The sequence below is a fragment of the Pieris napi genome, chromosome 1 (assembly GCF_905475465.1).
Source record: "Pieris napi chromosome 1, ilPieNapi1.2, whole genome shotgun sequence".
Taxonomy (NCBI): domain Eukaryota; kingdom Metazoa; phylum Arthropoda; class Insecta; order Lepidoptera; family Pieridae; genus Pieris; species Pieris napi.
Window position 1 is genome coordinate 12,957,684 of NC_062234.1, and position 13,696 is coordinate 12,971,379.

Sequence of the window (13,696 nt, forward strand, 5' to 3'; positions counted from 1 at the left end):
AACTCCTTCCTATCTCAAAAATTATTTCAAATTTTTGGGATCTCATAACTATAGCTTACGCTCTTCCGAAAACTATATCCTTGAAATCCCGTGTCCGCCCTTTCTTGGCGAATCCTTTAAGGTCTCTGCAGTTAAGCTATGGAACTCACTTCCAGTCCCTATTCGCTTAGCTCCTTCTCTATCTTCCTTTAAATTTCTTCTTTACAAACATTACCTGTCCACATCGTATCCCTAACTTTAATAATAGGTACCTACCAACTGTCGTGAGACTGATCTTAATTTAAGAGATTGAAAATGATTCATGTGCACTATTTATTATTATTATTATTATGTTTTTTTTTCATGTATTCTTTATTAGTTTAGTTTGTTTTTTGTTCCTGATAAGTTTCTTTTTCTAAACAACTAAATGTAATACATGTATTTTTGCACTTCTTGCCTTTCTTATGTAATTTAATACTTTTTTTTTCTCACAGTGGTTGCCTGGAAGAGATCGCTCGAAAGCGATAAGGCCGCCAGTTGCTCTCCTTTTTATTTAATTATGTCAATTGTACTATATTAATGTATATGCAACGAAGTGTTAATAAATAAATAAATAAAATACAGGATTCCAATTACGGGTTTATTATTTAGTTTTCAGAAAGTTTTTATTTGTGTAGTTTTGGACCATACGAAAATTCCTCTAAATTTATCGAACAAACTTTAAATTTAATACCATAGACTAACCAGAGATAAATATCTTTTTGTTTTAGATGAAATGGGGAGTGGCGAGCGGAATGGGCGTTTCGCTTGCTGCTGCTGTGCTCCTTATGCTGCCGCTCTTCACCTCATCCACAGGAGATATACGTAAGTTACTTTATGTATTTACACTAGCAAAATTAATATGCTAATTATAGACGTAGATACCATGGATAACCTAATCGTGTAGTCAAAATATAGGTATGTTTCCGTGTATAATATTAAAATTTTATTTTCGAGCAATGAAACACTCATTGTTATAAGTTACTTGCTGACCCGGCAAACGTTTGTTTTGCCATGTATATTATTTCTAGGAAATATATCATTTTTTTAGTTCAATAAAAATAACTATCTATAAAAAATAGGGATTGAACGTAGAGGGGTGACAATTAAGGGTTGGTTGTATGTATTTTTGTATGCTGTATCATAAAAAAAATCAAAACAAAAAGTTTTGTCTAAAAAATAAAAAATAAAATTTAGGAGTGAGACCTTTAACATTTAGGGGTTTGAAAGATAGAAAGTAGCCGATTCTCAGACTTACTGAATATGCATAAAAAATTTCATAAGAATGAGTCGAGCCGTTGTCACAAGACAACGAACATTGTGACACGAGAATTTTATATATTAGATACTGTCTCAAAATCTAGCTTAAATTAATATAGACAAATTAATTAACATAAACTTAAAAATTTTTGTTAAGGCAGTATTTAGATTAGTGAATTTCGCAATCATAAAATATCAATTTAAATAGAGAGCAGCTTTGATATTCAAGACTGTTCGTACATTACTTATTATGAAAACGTTTAAAGCCTCCAGACTAATAGGATTATTTGTGTATAATGTTGGCTTATATTGTTGTGAAGAATTAATCATTACCAAAACAAAACATGATAGAGCAGTGTTGGCCTAGTGGCTTCAGCGTGCGACTCTCATACCTAGTATGGTTTCGTAGGTTCGATCCCCGTGCACCAATGGACTTTCTTTCTATGTGCGCATTTAACATTTTCTCGAACGGTGAAGGAAAACATCGTAAGGCAACCGATATGTCTTAGACCCAAAAAGTCAATGTCGTGTGTCAGGCACTGGAGGCTGATCACCTACTTGACTATTACATTTAAAAATGATCATGAAACAGATTCAGAAATCTGAGGCCAAGACCTAAAGAGGTTGTAGCGCCATTGATTTATTTATTTAAAACAAAACATCACTCAGTATTTTCAATAGCATAGGTAGGAAAATTGTTGTACCCTACATACGGTTATTCAATTTACAAGCAAACATAATAGGGCACCGAAAATTGACAATCATAGTTTTATTAATTTTCAAACTTCAATACAGTTGTAACAAAGCGTTGTCTATCACAGATCTATTGTTACAAGAACACAATCACATTCTTTTGTGAGAATATTGTAAAACAGAATTCTAAAAAGTCCATCAAACAGAAGGCCATGACCTCAATAAAAGCGGTTAGCGAAAAATTTTGCACCGCCTGTGCAATACTGGTTATGTGCGATTTCGAAGCCAATGCGTTAGACTGGATTTCGATATAACGCTTTGTTCCTATGTAATTAAATATACACATATTTACGTATGAACAGTATCACTGAGGGACTGTTTGGTTGCAATTTTAAATCATAACATAATACAACACACAACGTATGTTTAGTCAAATAAATAAAATTAATATATTTTGAATTAGATACGAAATAAGTTTAAATAAAGCGTCATAGTTCGACAGCATTGTTGACCTTTTATATTTATATCAGGCATTGTGCCTTTTACACAGCGGCGGATTTACTTAAGGACTCTTTGGGCTGCAGTCCCCGTGGATACAAAGGGCCCCAAGTCCCCACTGAAAACAATAGGCGATATTTTCAATTTAAATTAAATATTTGAAATTAAAAAAAAACAATCATAAAGTTGGTTTCCCTGAGATCAATCAATTCATGTGCGATGCGTGTCTATCGAACGGAACGGGGAATTCCCCGTCGCTTGTTTTCGGTCTGTGTATTTTTTCTTTGTGACTTTCATATAATAGCCCAGAGCCCCACATAATCACGATCCGCCCATGATTCTACAAAAAACTATCTTGAATTGGAAAAAAGGGTTATAAGTTTACTAAAATTCAAATAAAATACCCACTGAAAAGTGAAGTGTTGCTACAGTAACCGCTATTGTCGTGAACATACCGTCATGGTTTTATGCGCGAGCGTCAAACGGATTAAATTTAAGGTGCGTTAAGCTTTACGTCAAGAGCCAGGAAACGCTGGAGATTTAATTTAGACACCCCTGTTGAATCTCGGAGTAGATTAAGAAAATTAACCTTATTTTACACTTCGAAGCTTAGCATGCATATTTTATGGTTTTACGTAATTCATAAAGACAGGTTAAATTAAGAATAAATGATATAAATAGTTGTACAAATATTCAAGGATTGACTTTTAATCCAATTATGTGTTTAAATTGCGTATTTGCAGTAAATAAAATAATAAATGAACAATACATTATTTAAAGGTCTGAATTCACTTTGATTACTGATTAGTGCAGGTAGTGATTAGGAGAAAACAAGTGTGGACAGCGACTGATTAGAGCAGGTGATTAGTTGGCTGCGTAGTAACGAGATTCGAAGCGTGTTCTATTTCTTTACCCTCACTCGCAGCGTGCCTGCCAAAATACGTCTGGACAGCACTATTCTTCGGTCAACCTGAGAGCAAAGTAATATTCCATCGTATTTTCGCAGCCAATTCTTTTGAGCTTGCGCCATGAATGGGTCTTCTATTAATCCATTTTCGAGCACATACTTTTCTTGGTCCTGCAAGTTCAGCTTCCAAAACTTCTTCAGTTGAGATAGCACTGCGTTTAATACTTCTTTCAGTACTTCTTCCAATTGCAAGCGCGCTTCTTGATGTTCGTCCATACTTGCTGATCGACTGCTGTCGGCAAATCCTCAATTACTAATCACTTGCACTTGAACTAATTAAAGTGAATACAGGCCTTAAGTGTGCTAATTATTGCAGCTCCTTTGTCAGTCTCGGCAGACATAGTGACATTATAGACTTTTGCCCTAAGAAGTTTTATTGTAAAATTTCATATATTTTTCTTCAATACATCTTAAGATTTCTCAAAAAAGAATGCCCAGTTTATAAAGATAAATCTGTTGATTATTGCAAGCAACACACGACCTCTGATATCAAGTTTTCTTCCATTTCTTTTGTGTTTAGTGGATATAGTAATATAGATTTCAATATTGAATTTTAAAGTTTTATTAGAAATCTGTTTTGGCCTAGTTACCTATTGAGCGAGCAATGCATTTAAATTAATATTTCCTTGCACGGCGAATGAAAAAGTTGTAAGTAACATGTTTTAGAGGTGTGTATTAGGTACGGAATTTAATTTATTTACTCCCATTTCATTGCATAAAGAGTATACAAAACATTAGGTTATACGAGGGGTGATCCAAAAGTAATGATAATCGGTTATTTGTAGAGCATATAAAAATATGAAAAAAATTGTTTTAGCTTCCTCATATATCCACTAGTTCAGCATAAAAAAATCATATAAATATTCCACGATTTCCGGGAGGTACGTTCATACGTCAAATCGTAAAATGACTGCTTTACGACTGATTTGAGCGCGACCGCCGCTGGTAAAACCGCTGTGAGAGTTCGAAAAGTGAGTTACAGAATCGCAAAACAGATAAGGATAAACATTTAAATATTAGGGAAAAAGTATTAGTAGTAACTTACTATGCCTATAAAAGTTTTAATGAAACAGAACCAATGCTAGCTCTATGCCCCATTGCAGGCCTACGATACTTCGTGAATATAAGCTTTGATCAAGATATTTCCAATCACCGATTTTATCGCAGAGTACTACAGGTTGTTGTACATAAAAAAATGCGGTTTTGTACACAGTTGCAATTCAGTTAACAATTTTACCGCGCGTGTCAATCCATTTAAACTTGTTAGCACTCAATAACTTAAACCGTTTCATAACTTTCCCCTTTACATTTCGATATTGGCCAAAAATGGAAATTCTATATTCGGTTTATTTTTGCCGAAGTGTGTAGTGTACACGAAAATTAAACTGGGAAACATTTTTATTTATTTATTAATAATAACTAAACCGGTCTCATTACAAATTTAATAACACAGCGTCTCTTTCCAATACTAACACAATTATACAGAAAAAGACAAATTAGAGTTTTCATTGAAACAATGCAATGCTATCGATTTTAAAAAATAAAAAGAAATCAGTGGCGCTACAATGTTTTTAGGTCTTGCCCTCAGATTTCTGTATCGGTTTCATGATCATTGTTAATCTATTAGGCAAGTAGGTGATTTGCCTCATGTGCCTGACGCACGCCGTCGACTTTGGGTCTAAGGCAAGCCGGTTTCCTCACGCTGTTTTCCTTCACCGGATCGAATCTACGACCCCATGATGAGATTCGCACGCTGAAGCCAACACTGATCTTGATTTTATGAAACATATTAAATTTTACGTTGCTCCTAATGTTTTTTGTAATCAATATACTTATTTAAAAAAAGTTTATATAAATCCTATTCAGATATCAATAAACTGATTACGATTGGCGTAATGGTGAAATAAAAACTTATTTTTTATTTCAAGTGATTTTTACAATAAATAAATAATTATTATTAATAAAGATAAAATATAGATAATAGAGGGTAGAGCGGCCGGCGCGAGCGGCGGTGATAGTCGCACATATTAATCTTTTGTTTTTTATAATATTGAGATAAGTTTTACATAAAATTAAAGTAAAAAAGGTTGTTAAAAATGTACATTGGTGTTGTGTTTGTGCAAAACGGACAGCCGGAACAATTTTCTAGCACGGTGAGCAAAATAAACCTTCAAGTTTTGGACCATTCTGCAACTTATAAACTATTTCTCATTGAATGCCTGAATCTTCTTTGTCAGAAGATATGAAAATGTTCAAAGTTAGTTATAGCAATTCCAGCATTATCTTATCTTACAGCAACTACAGGTGGTTTCAGAGACAAAATTTAAAACGTTGAAAGCCGAATAGTTAAATTGAAAGTCAGTAAGTTAAATGGACACATATCTTAGTTAGAATATTCTAAATTAAGTGAAATGAATGTTACCGAACTAACCTTGGATTTCAATAAGCGAGAAGAAATCAATTTTATGCATTACTAGCTGACCGGGCAAACGTCGTTTTGCCATGTAGGTATATCTAAAAAAAAATAGGGGTTGATAGTAGAGGGGTGAAAGTTAGGGGTTGTATGTATTTTTTAATGCTGTATAAAAAAATAAATACGGAAACAAATATCTAAAAATATATAAAAAAATATTTAGGGGACTACTCTTAACATTTAGGGGGATGAAAAATAGATGTTGTCCGATTCTCAGACATACCCAATATGCACACAAAATTTCATGAGAATCGGTCGAGCCGAGTTTAACCACAAACACCGCGACTCGAGAATTTTATATATTAGATATATTGAAGTTATACAGTCTATTGGTCAGAACTCGTAAAAGTCATAAGCAAGGAAGCTAATAAATCCACTGAACAGCTGTGTAAAATACAATGTTTTTGTAGAACGAGTGAGTTTGGGGGTTCACTTGGTACGCCTGGTGTTCAAAGGACTAAGCCTCGAACCTTAATAGTGCGGCTTGGTAACCCTGCAAGACAAACTGTTGGTGAGACTATGCATCGAAGAATAACAGCATAGATTCTATATTTTTGATCGGCTCGCAATTAATAATCGCTTTTTATAAAGCTAAAAAGGATAAGAGGGTCAATAGAAAGGTTACGTGTGGACATTAGAATTGTACATGCACGACAGGACCCACTTCTGTGGATCATTTGATACGAGACGAAATTGATTTGAAAACTGTTTTGGTTTGTGATTAAATATGCGAAGTTGATACCGTAATAAGTTTAGATTTTTAATTTGTTTTTGTTACTATATTTTAATATCAGTAACATTACGTCAAATTTGAAGAACACGTACGTAGTCATTATTATTCTAAAACAATATGCTAACTATATATGAAACCCGATATTATGAATGATAAAAGCTGATATGACTAGTATATTATATAGATATAATATATAGTAAGCATGTAAGAATTACATCCTTATTGAGTTAAGTATTAATACAGAGTGCATAATTAGATTACACTAATATTTTAAAATTAATGAAATTTCTAAATAGTTTTTGGTTAATATTGGTAGGAGGTAACTAACTTTGTTATAATAATTCGTTGTTATATTAGATACAATTACAGAAATGTAATTATATTGTTCTTCATAAGATTATGTGTGTCAGCACACAACTCTAATTAAACAAACCCCGCAAAGGTAAGCTTTTAGGTAAGACAGCTTATGCTGAGTGGATTGCGTTTCAAAAAATATGACCTTTTTGATTATTTATTAATAAGAAGTAATTTGTTTTAACTTTTTGTACTTTGATTGTAAAGGTGATTTTTTTCAACCAAATCATAATAGGTCTCCCAGTTGCAATTAAACACACTCAGTCATTTATGGTTTGGATATATTTTCCAGGACATCACGGCGCATCGAAAGCCCGTGGTTGGCGTGGCAGTGTTGCACCAGCAGATGTTACAGCGAACAACTCCGTCAGCAATGTCACAGCACAGCTGGGGGGCACAGCGTACCTCCACTGCCTTGTTGGGCACTTAAATGAACGAGGGGTAAGATTTTAGATATTAAAAATTCAACTTTATTAAAATAAGTTTGATGGAAAATTCGAACTACGACTGTGCACCAATGGGGGGGGGGGGGGGGGGGGCGGGTAACATCGTGAGGAAGCATGTTTCTGACCGTAAAATTATCTTTTGCTATATCTTGTAATTATTTTGTAAAATTTATCTTTATTTATTAATTATAAGCATCATGTTCGTGAAAACCTCTTTGGCAACCACTGTGAGAGAGAAAATACGTGTGTGTTGTCGACCTTTAAGCGCATAAAAGACTTATGACTTATTGAGGGCTCATCTATAAAACATTGTTTTAGATATTTATATTAAAATTAAAATATCCAGACATTAATAGATTCAACCACAAAATTTCAAATGCTTTTTTCTATATTTTTCATTACTGAGCGTTTCTTAAGGCAGTTTTTGCCGCGCACCACCACTATGTGAAATCAGCTGCTTACTGAAGTATTTCCGAACCAATTCGACTTCTTAAGAGACTGGCAACACACACTCGTAAGTGTCTTTGGGGGCGGTATCACTAAACATATAACATGAAAAAAAATTGTTTGTTGTACAAAAAACTAAGCATTCAGTTATTAGCACAGTTGATATTATTACATCGAGCAATCAAATTTTCAATACTTTTACAAAATTTGTGAGTTCACAGCATGAATACATCAATCAATCCAAAAAGCCTTTCATTCACACAAATTGCTGTCACAATATTCCATATCTCGCAATTCTAAATATCAAGTGGACGTGCGCGATATGCAAATTGTACTGCAAGTCAGATTGTAATTGTGCCAACTTGCCAGCTATGAGCTTAGCAAGCGTTTTACAGCTGGAAATTTTATATAACTTGAATTCATGCATTCCGGTACTAACTGGTTACAACTGGGAACGTATAAAACTAATTTACGAGTCACTCAACTATTCTTCATTAAGTTTCGTGTAAATATATGTAGTTTGTTTCGGATTTTCAGTGTTTTGTGGTAATGGATTCTGCGCAATATTTTGCTATGCATTGTGGAGGTTGCGTGAAAAGTTGGTTAAAAACTTCCTAATTAATTTTGGAATATAATGAATAACATATTGAAGCATCAATTTTCTATAAATACTTGAAGGATTTAATTACGAAGATACTAGATTTTTGCCTCTCAGATGAGTTGTAATTTAGCTGGTTGGGTTAGGTTAATTCATACGAAAATGTCTGATAGTTGCGTCATTATCATTAGCCAAATTTATGACTGTGTGTGTCGAACGTGTGTTAATGATAATAATTGTGTGTCAAGCAATAGTATGTTTGATGTATTTTAATAAATTTTATGTATTTATTTATATTCCTAATTTTGTGAAATTGATTAGGCACTTCATACAAACATTAGCTAATATTACATTCATTTGCGTCATTAAAGATTTTTTAATTTTAGATTCACTTAATTGTATAAACAGGTGTGTTAAAAGTTTTTATACTAATACAATAATTTAAACGTACATTATATATATGTCAGAGATTAGGTTATATTAATCGCGTTTAATCTCCGACATATATATAACCTATAATCTCTTGCTTCAAAACGCATGTGATATGCGATACACCACAAACTTTAATTACCAGACAACGATATCAAAGCTATACGCAAACAAATAATAAGCGAATTTTATTTTTTTGAAAACTTGGTTAATATTATCCTCGCGATGTTACCGCTTCCTAACGAGCAAGTCTTAATTTTAATAAAACTTTTGGTGCACAGGAGGAATCAACGCGCGACGCACATCCAAGCTAACACTAAAACAAATAAGATACTTAAAGCCGTAATCAATTCCCTTTTTTAATAACTTATACTTACGAGTTATAATAGCAGTTTTTAATTTTTCAAGCGGAGTGTTGAGTGAGATGACAATATATTAATGGTCTATTTCCTTCACAGCAAGTGTCCTGGATTAGAAAACGCGACTGGCATATCTTGAGCTCCGGGAAGTTCACCTACACCAATGATGAACGGTTTCAGGTGAGATTAGTGAAACAGACATATTTATGTGACAGATATTTTTATATTGTTTTTATTTACACTTCTGTACAATAAATATATAGGTACTATAGAAAAACAAATAACAGTAAAAATATAAGAGATGCAACGGGCGGCATTATCGCTAACAAGCGATCTCTTCCAGGCAACCTATGATGTGTGCAAGGACTGCATAACCAAATCTAATAATAATAAAAAAAACTTTAGAGGTGTCAAGGGACACCCGGATGGAACGAAATTCCTTTCGATTAATTTATATGTTAATTGGTATCATAATAGTATGATAGATTTTCTCGACGCCAATCTTACGACAAAAAAAAAGCCAACATCACGAGGTGTTCCCAGGCGGTTGCCCATCCAAGTACTCGACCTCGCCCGACGTTGCTTAACTTCCGTGATCGGACGAGAACCCGTGTATTACAATAGCAAATAGCAAAAAAGTGTCGTGACAACTTTTCGTAAGAATTTTTTCCGTCTAGCCCCCTTTCACAACGCGCGATAAGGAACTTCGTTCCAAAAATATTGAATCACCAACCTTAATATAAAATAATACAAAAATAATTTAATAAAATAAACTAAAATCTAAAAAGCCAATCTCACGGATTAATGAATTGCGATACAATACAAAATAATAAGAATTACAAGTCACGATTGAGCAGGATAGGATATGTTTAAGAAATGTTTACGAGTATGTAGAAGAGTTTTGAAAGATGTTAGAGAGGTAGCCAATCGTAGATATAGAGTCGGGCAGTCTATTCCACGACTTTAATGGCGAAGATCCTAAACGAATTGCCTGAAGGATGAGCTGTGAGATGGATGGGATTAGAGGGATAGACATTTATGTGACTGATATTTTTATATGTAAGGTCCTTATTTAAATGGTAACTTAAAATCCATCTAGCCTGCCATAATACAAGTTCTTGAAACTAAGTTAGGCGGAGTACTAGGCATACAGAACTAAACGAAAGCTATTTCATGCGAATGTTATTCGGGTATACGAGTAATGTATATGGTATTACAAATTTAAAAAATGTCTATGCTCTATTCGATTACTCCAAAAACTTTAAGCTATCATAATCAAATTGAAGAAATTTAAATGCTATCCACGTTTATATTTTTAAGCCAGTATAAATTAAATTTACCTACTAAAATAACTTTACCTCAATAATTTGTTGCTATGTACCCAAGTTATAACCAACAATAAAGGTCTGTTTTATAATTCTGTGATAAAGTTTAAAGAAAGATAACGTAATATTGAACGTGGTGATCATTAAATCAAATCATTGTCGCATAAAAAAGACGCAAGAATAAGAAATGTACGTATGTATGAGTGATTTCATCGCTCATAAGATTCTGAGAAAAAAAACACAAAACCGAAATGGTGGTACATATTACTTAGTTAAAATTTAACTATGTAATACCTATTAATGTATGTAATATTTAAAAAAAATTGCTTTTCTAAGTTTCATAAATGTTTGAACCTTTTTGAAAATACTATATATTCAATCATTGGCTATATATTTAGTTTAGTTTTTAACATATAATTTATGTTAGCTGTAAGGGTAGAAAAAAAATATTTCGTAAAAATATAATGTAATAAGTATCACAGCCTGTGATGATTGTGATAAGTTATACGGTCTCAATTCAGCGAGGTTGGTGATCAAACCTGCAATAATTTTAATTTATTTTTATTTGTGCACATACTAAGATGCTGTAGTCAATTAATATACTATGGCTCGTAAGGTCGTTCTTAGACGAAAAAATAAATTTTCGGGTACAAAATGTATTAAATAAATAACTATACTTATCAGTCGTAACTTAAAAATAATACGATCTTTAAATTTACTCTATCTTTTATTTAATTTTAATAACGTAGCCGACGTTTCAAATAGTAAAAACTTGCCAAACGCGCTAAGACCCTTTGCAACACACAGCACTGAAAAGGATATTATCACATTATGCTATAGTACAGTTAGTCAAATTAAAACAAATCTCCAGCCGTTTGCAGTTGCAGAATAAAGCGGAATTCTGCTGAAAGTATTATTCTTGATCCAGATTAGCGGCTTAGTGAATATGCATGAGGTCCCACTAGCTAAGTGGAGCGCGCCCTGAAAACTTCCTCAATATTTTCATATGTAAATTTCCGTGGTAGCCAAGAATTGCGCATTATACCTTTTTATTTGCTAATTAGCCTCCCAAATGATACACACATTCAAAGACGCAAACATAGTGTTAGAGCTTTTTTATTTATATTTTGTTCCTGTTAATTACAAAGATTAAAAGAAATACGATTATAATACTGTGATTAGATTTGTAAAAGCATTTTCAAATTATTTCCATTAAAATGCTACAGTAACAAATTGTTTGATTCAAGAAGACTGTTTAAGTGAATCTTTATTAAGTATTATTTTACTAAAAACTCTTTTTAGCGGATCCGACAGACGTTGTACTGATGATATTTCAAGCGATTAGGATATTAAACAAAATATGAAAGTACCGAATGCAGCGCCATCTTTCGGGCTGATTTGTAAATGGAAACCATCCAGGGCGCCACCCAAACGCATACAAAAAAATTCATTCAAATCGGTCCAGCCTTTTAAGACGTCCAACCGACATACACACGTATAGTAGAATTATATATATAAAGATAACGACTTAGACCTTTTTCATATATCCTTTTGCAAAACCATTAAACACGATGGAATAATTTAATTGGTTTACAGAAAATCATAACTAAGCATTCTATGTCTACTTTTGGCAGCCTAAACAGAATTACGTTTAAAAACATTATTAACTCATAAAATTCGTACTATTCTTGATCTTTTTCTTACTTCGATCAATCCCTCTCAGAGCGGCTTAATGCTTTGCCTTTGCGTAGAGATGTGGGGTCACATCTTCTACCGCATTTACCATGGAGAGTGTTCAGAGGAGTTGTTCGGATTAATACCTGCAGTTGAGTTTCATCAACGGACGTCGAGGCAGAATACGAAATTCCACCCGTATCACTTCGACGTCCGCCGTTCCACAGAGAAACGTTTTTCAAGGCAGTTTTTGCCGCACACCACTATGTGGAACCAGCTGCCCACTGAAATATTTCCGAAACAATTCGACTTAGGGTCCTTCAAGAAAAGAGCGTACCAATTCTTAAAAGGTCGGCAACGCTCTTGCGAGCCTTCTGACAATGTTAATGGGTGTCCATGAGCGGTATCACTTAACATCAAATGAGCCTCCTGCTCGTTTGCCCCCTAACATAAATAAAATATATATATTGTTCAGACGCCGAGTAAATTTAATCCAGCTAAGGTATTCTAAAAATAACTATGTTTTAAAAGTTCAAACACTGATTTCCATCAAACAATGAACTTTCAATTAGCTTTGAGAGCTCATAAACTCTCAACGCACTCGATAATTTGAAATTATAGTCCTTAATCGTAAATTAAAATACCGGCAACTCGAGACCCCTCTGGCAATGAGAGTGTCCATGATATCACTTAAGATCAGGTGAGCCTCCTGCCCTGTTCTTTAAATAAAACTTGGCAATTAGATCAGCCTATGCCTGAATTTTGCATGTCATGCATATTCACGATGTTTACTACCGTTCTAGTAAGTTTTAATGCACAAAGAAAAATCGATTAGTGTCCGTAAATCGAAATAGCCACAAGCTAATCCTGCTAATTCTTCACTCCATTTAGTACTCATAAACTCACCGATACTCGTAACTATGATACCTTTACCGACAGTTCGACAAGATTGATTAAACTGAATATTAGTGGATGCCGTATTGGATATCCAATGTAAAATTTCCTAGCTAAAACTTTCGCTCACTCATTTTATTACACACATTCATCATATGCCGGTAACAAATTTGACGCGCAGTATTTCTTTTAACTTATTTAATATGAAAATGGATGTGACATTTTTACTAAAGGTGATTTTATATAAATAAAACGTGTGAAATTCAGGTGATGTAGATAAAATATGAAGTAAATCATTTACGGTGTTTTTGTAGGAGGTTTTAAAAGTTAACTGATCTATTAATTTTTAATTAAGTTTATTTATTTATTTTTTTTCCATATTTCCTTTTTTTACAGTAATTTAATACTAATACAATAGAAAACTAACGTAAAACATAATATAAACATAACAAGTAAAAACTTAAAAACCTAAACCATTTTATAACTTTATAAGTTAACCCCCAATTAGACGATACTATACTTGCCTAA

At 33.3% G+C, this 13,696-nt stretch overlaps 1 protein-coding gene across 1 annotated transcript in view; it reads left to right on the top strand.

The window, feature by feature from the left end:
* The window catches only part of LOC125063196 (hemicentin-2-like), a 241,160-nt gene that overhangs the window by 207,236 nt on the left and 20,228 nt on the right, over nucleotides 1-13,696 (top strand). The window contains exons 3-5 of the mRNA XM_047669500.1: nucleotides 750-843; nucleotides 7,289-7,437; nucleotides 9,375-9,455. Coding sequence (XP_047525456.1) covers nucleotides 750-843; nucleotides 7,289-7,437; nucleotides 9,375-9,455 — 324 coding nt within the window. The remainder of the gene's footprint in view (nucleotides 1-749; nucleotides 844-7,288; nucleotides 7,438-9,374; nucleotides 9,456-13,696) is intronic.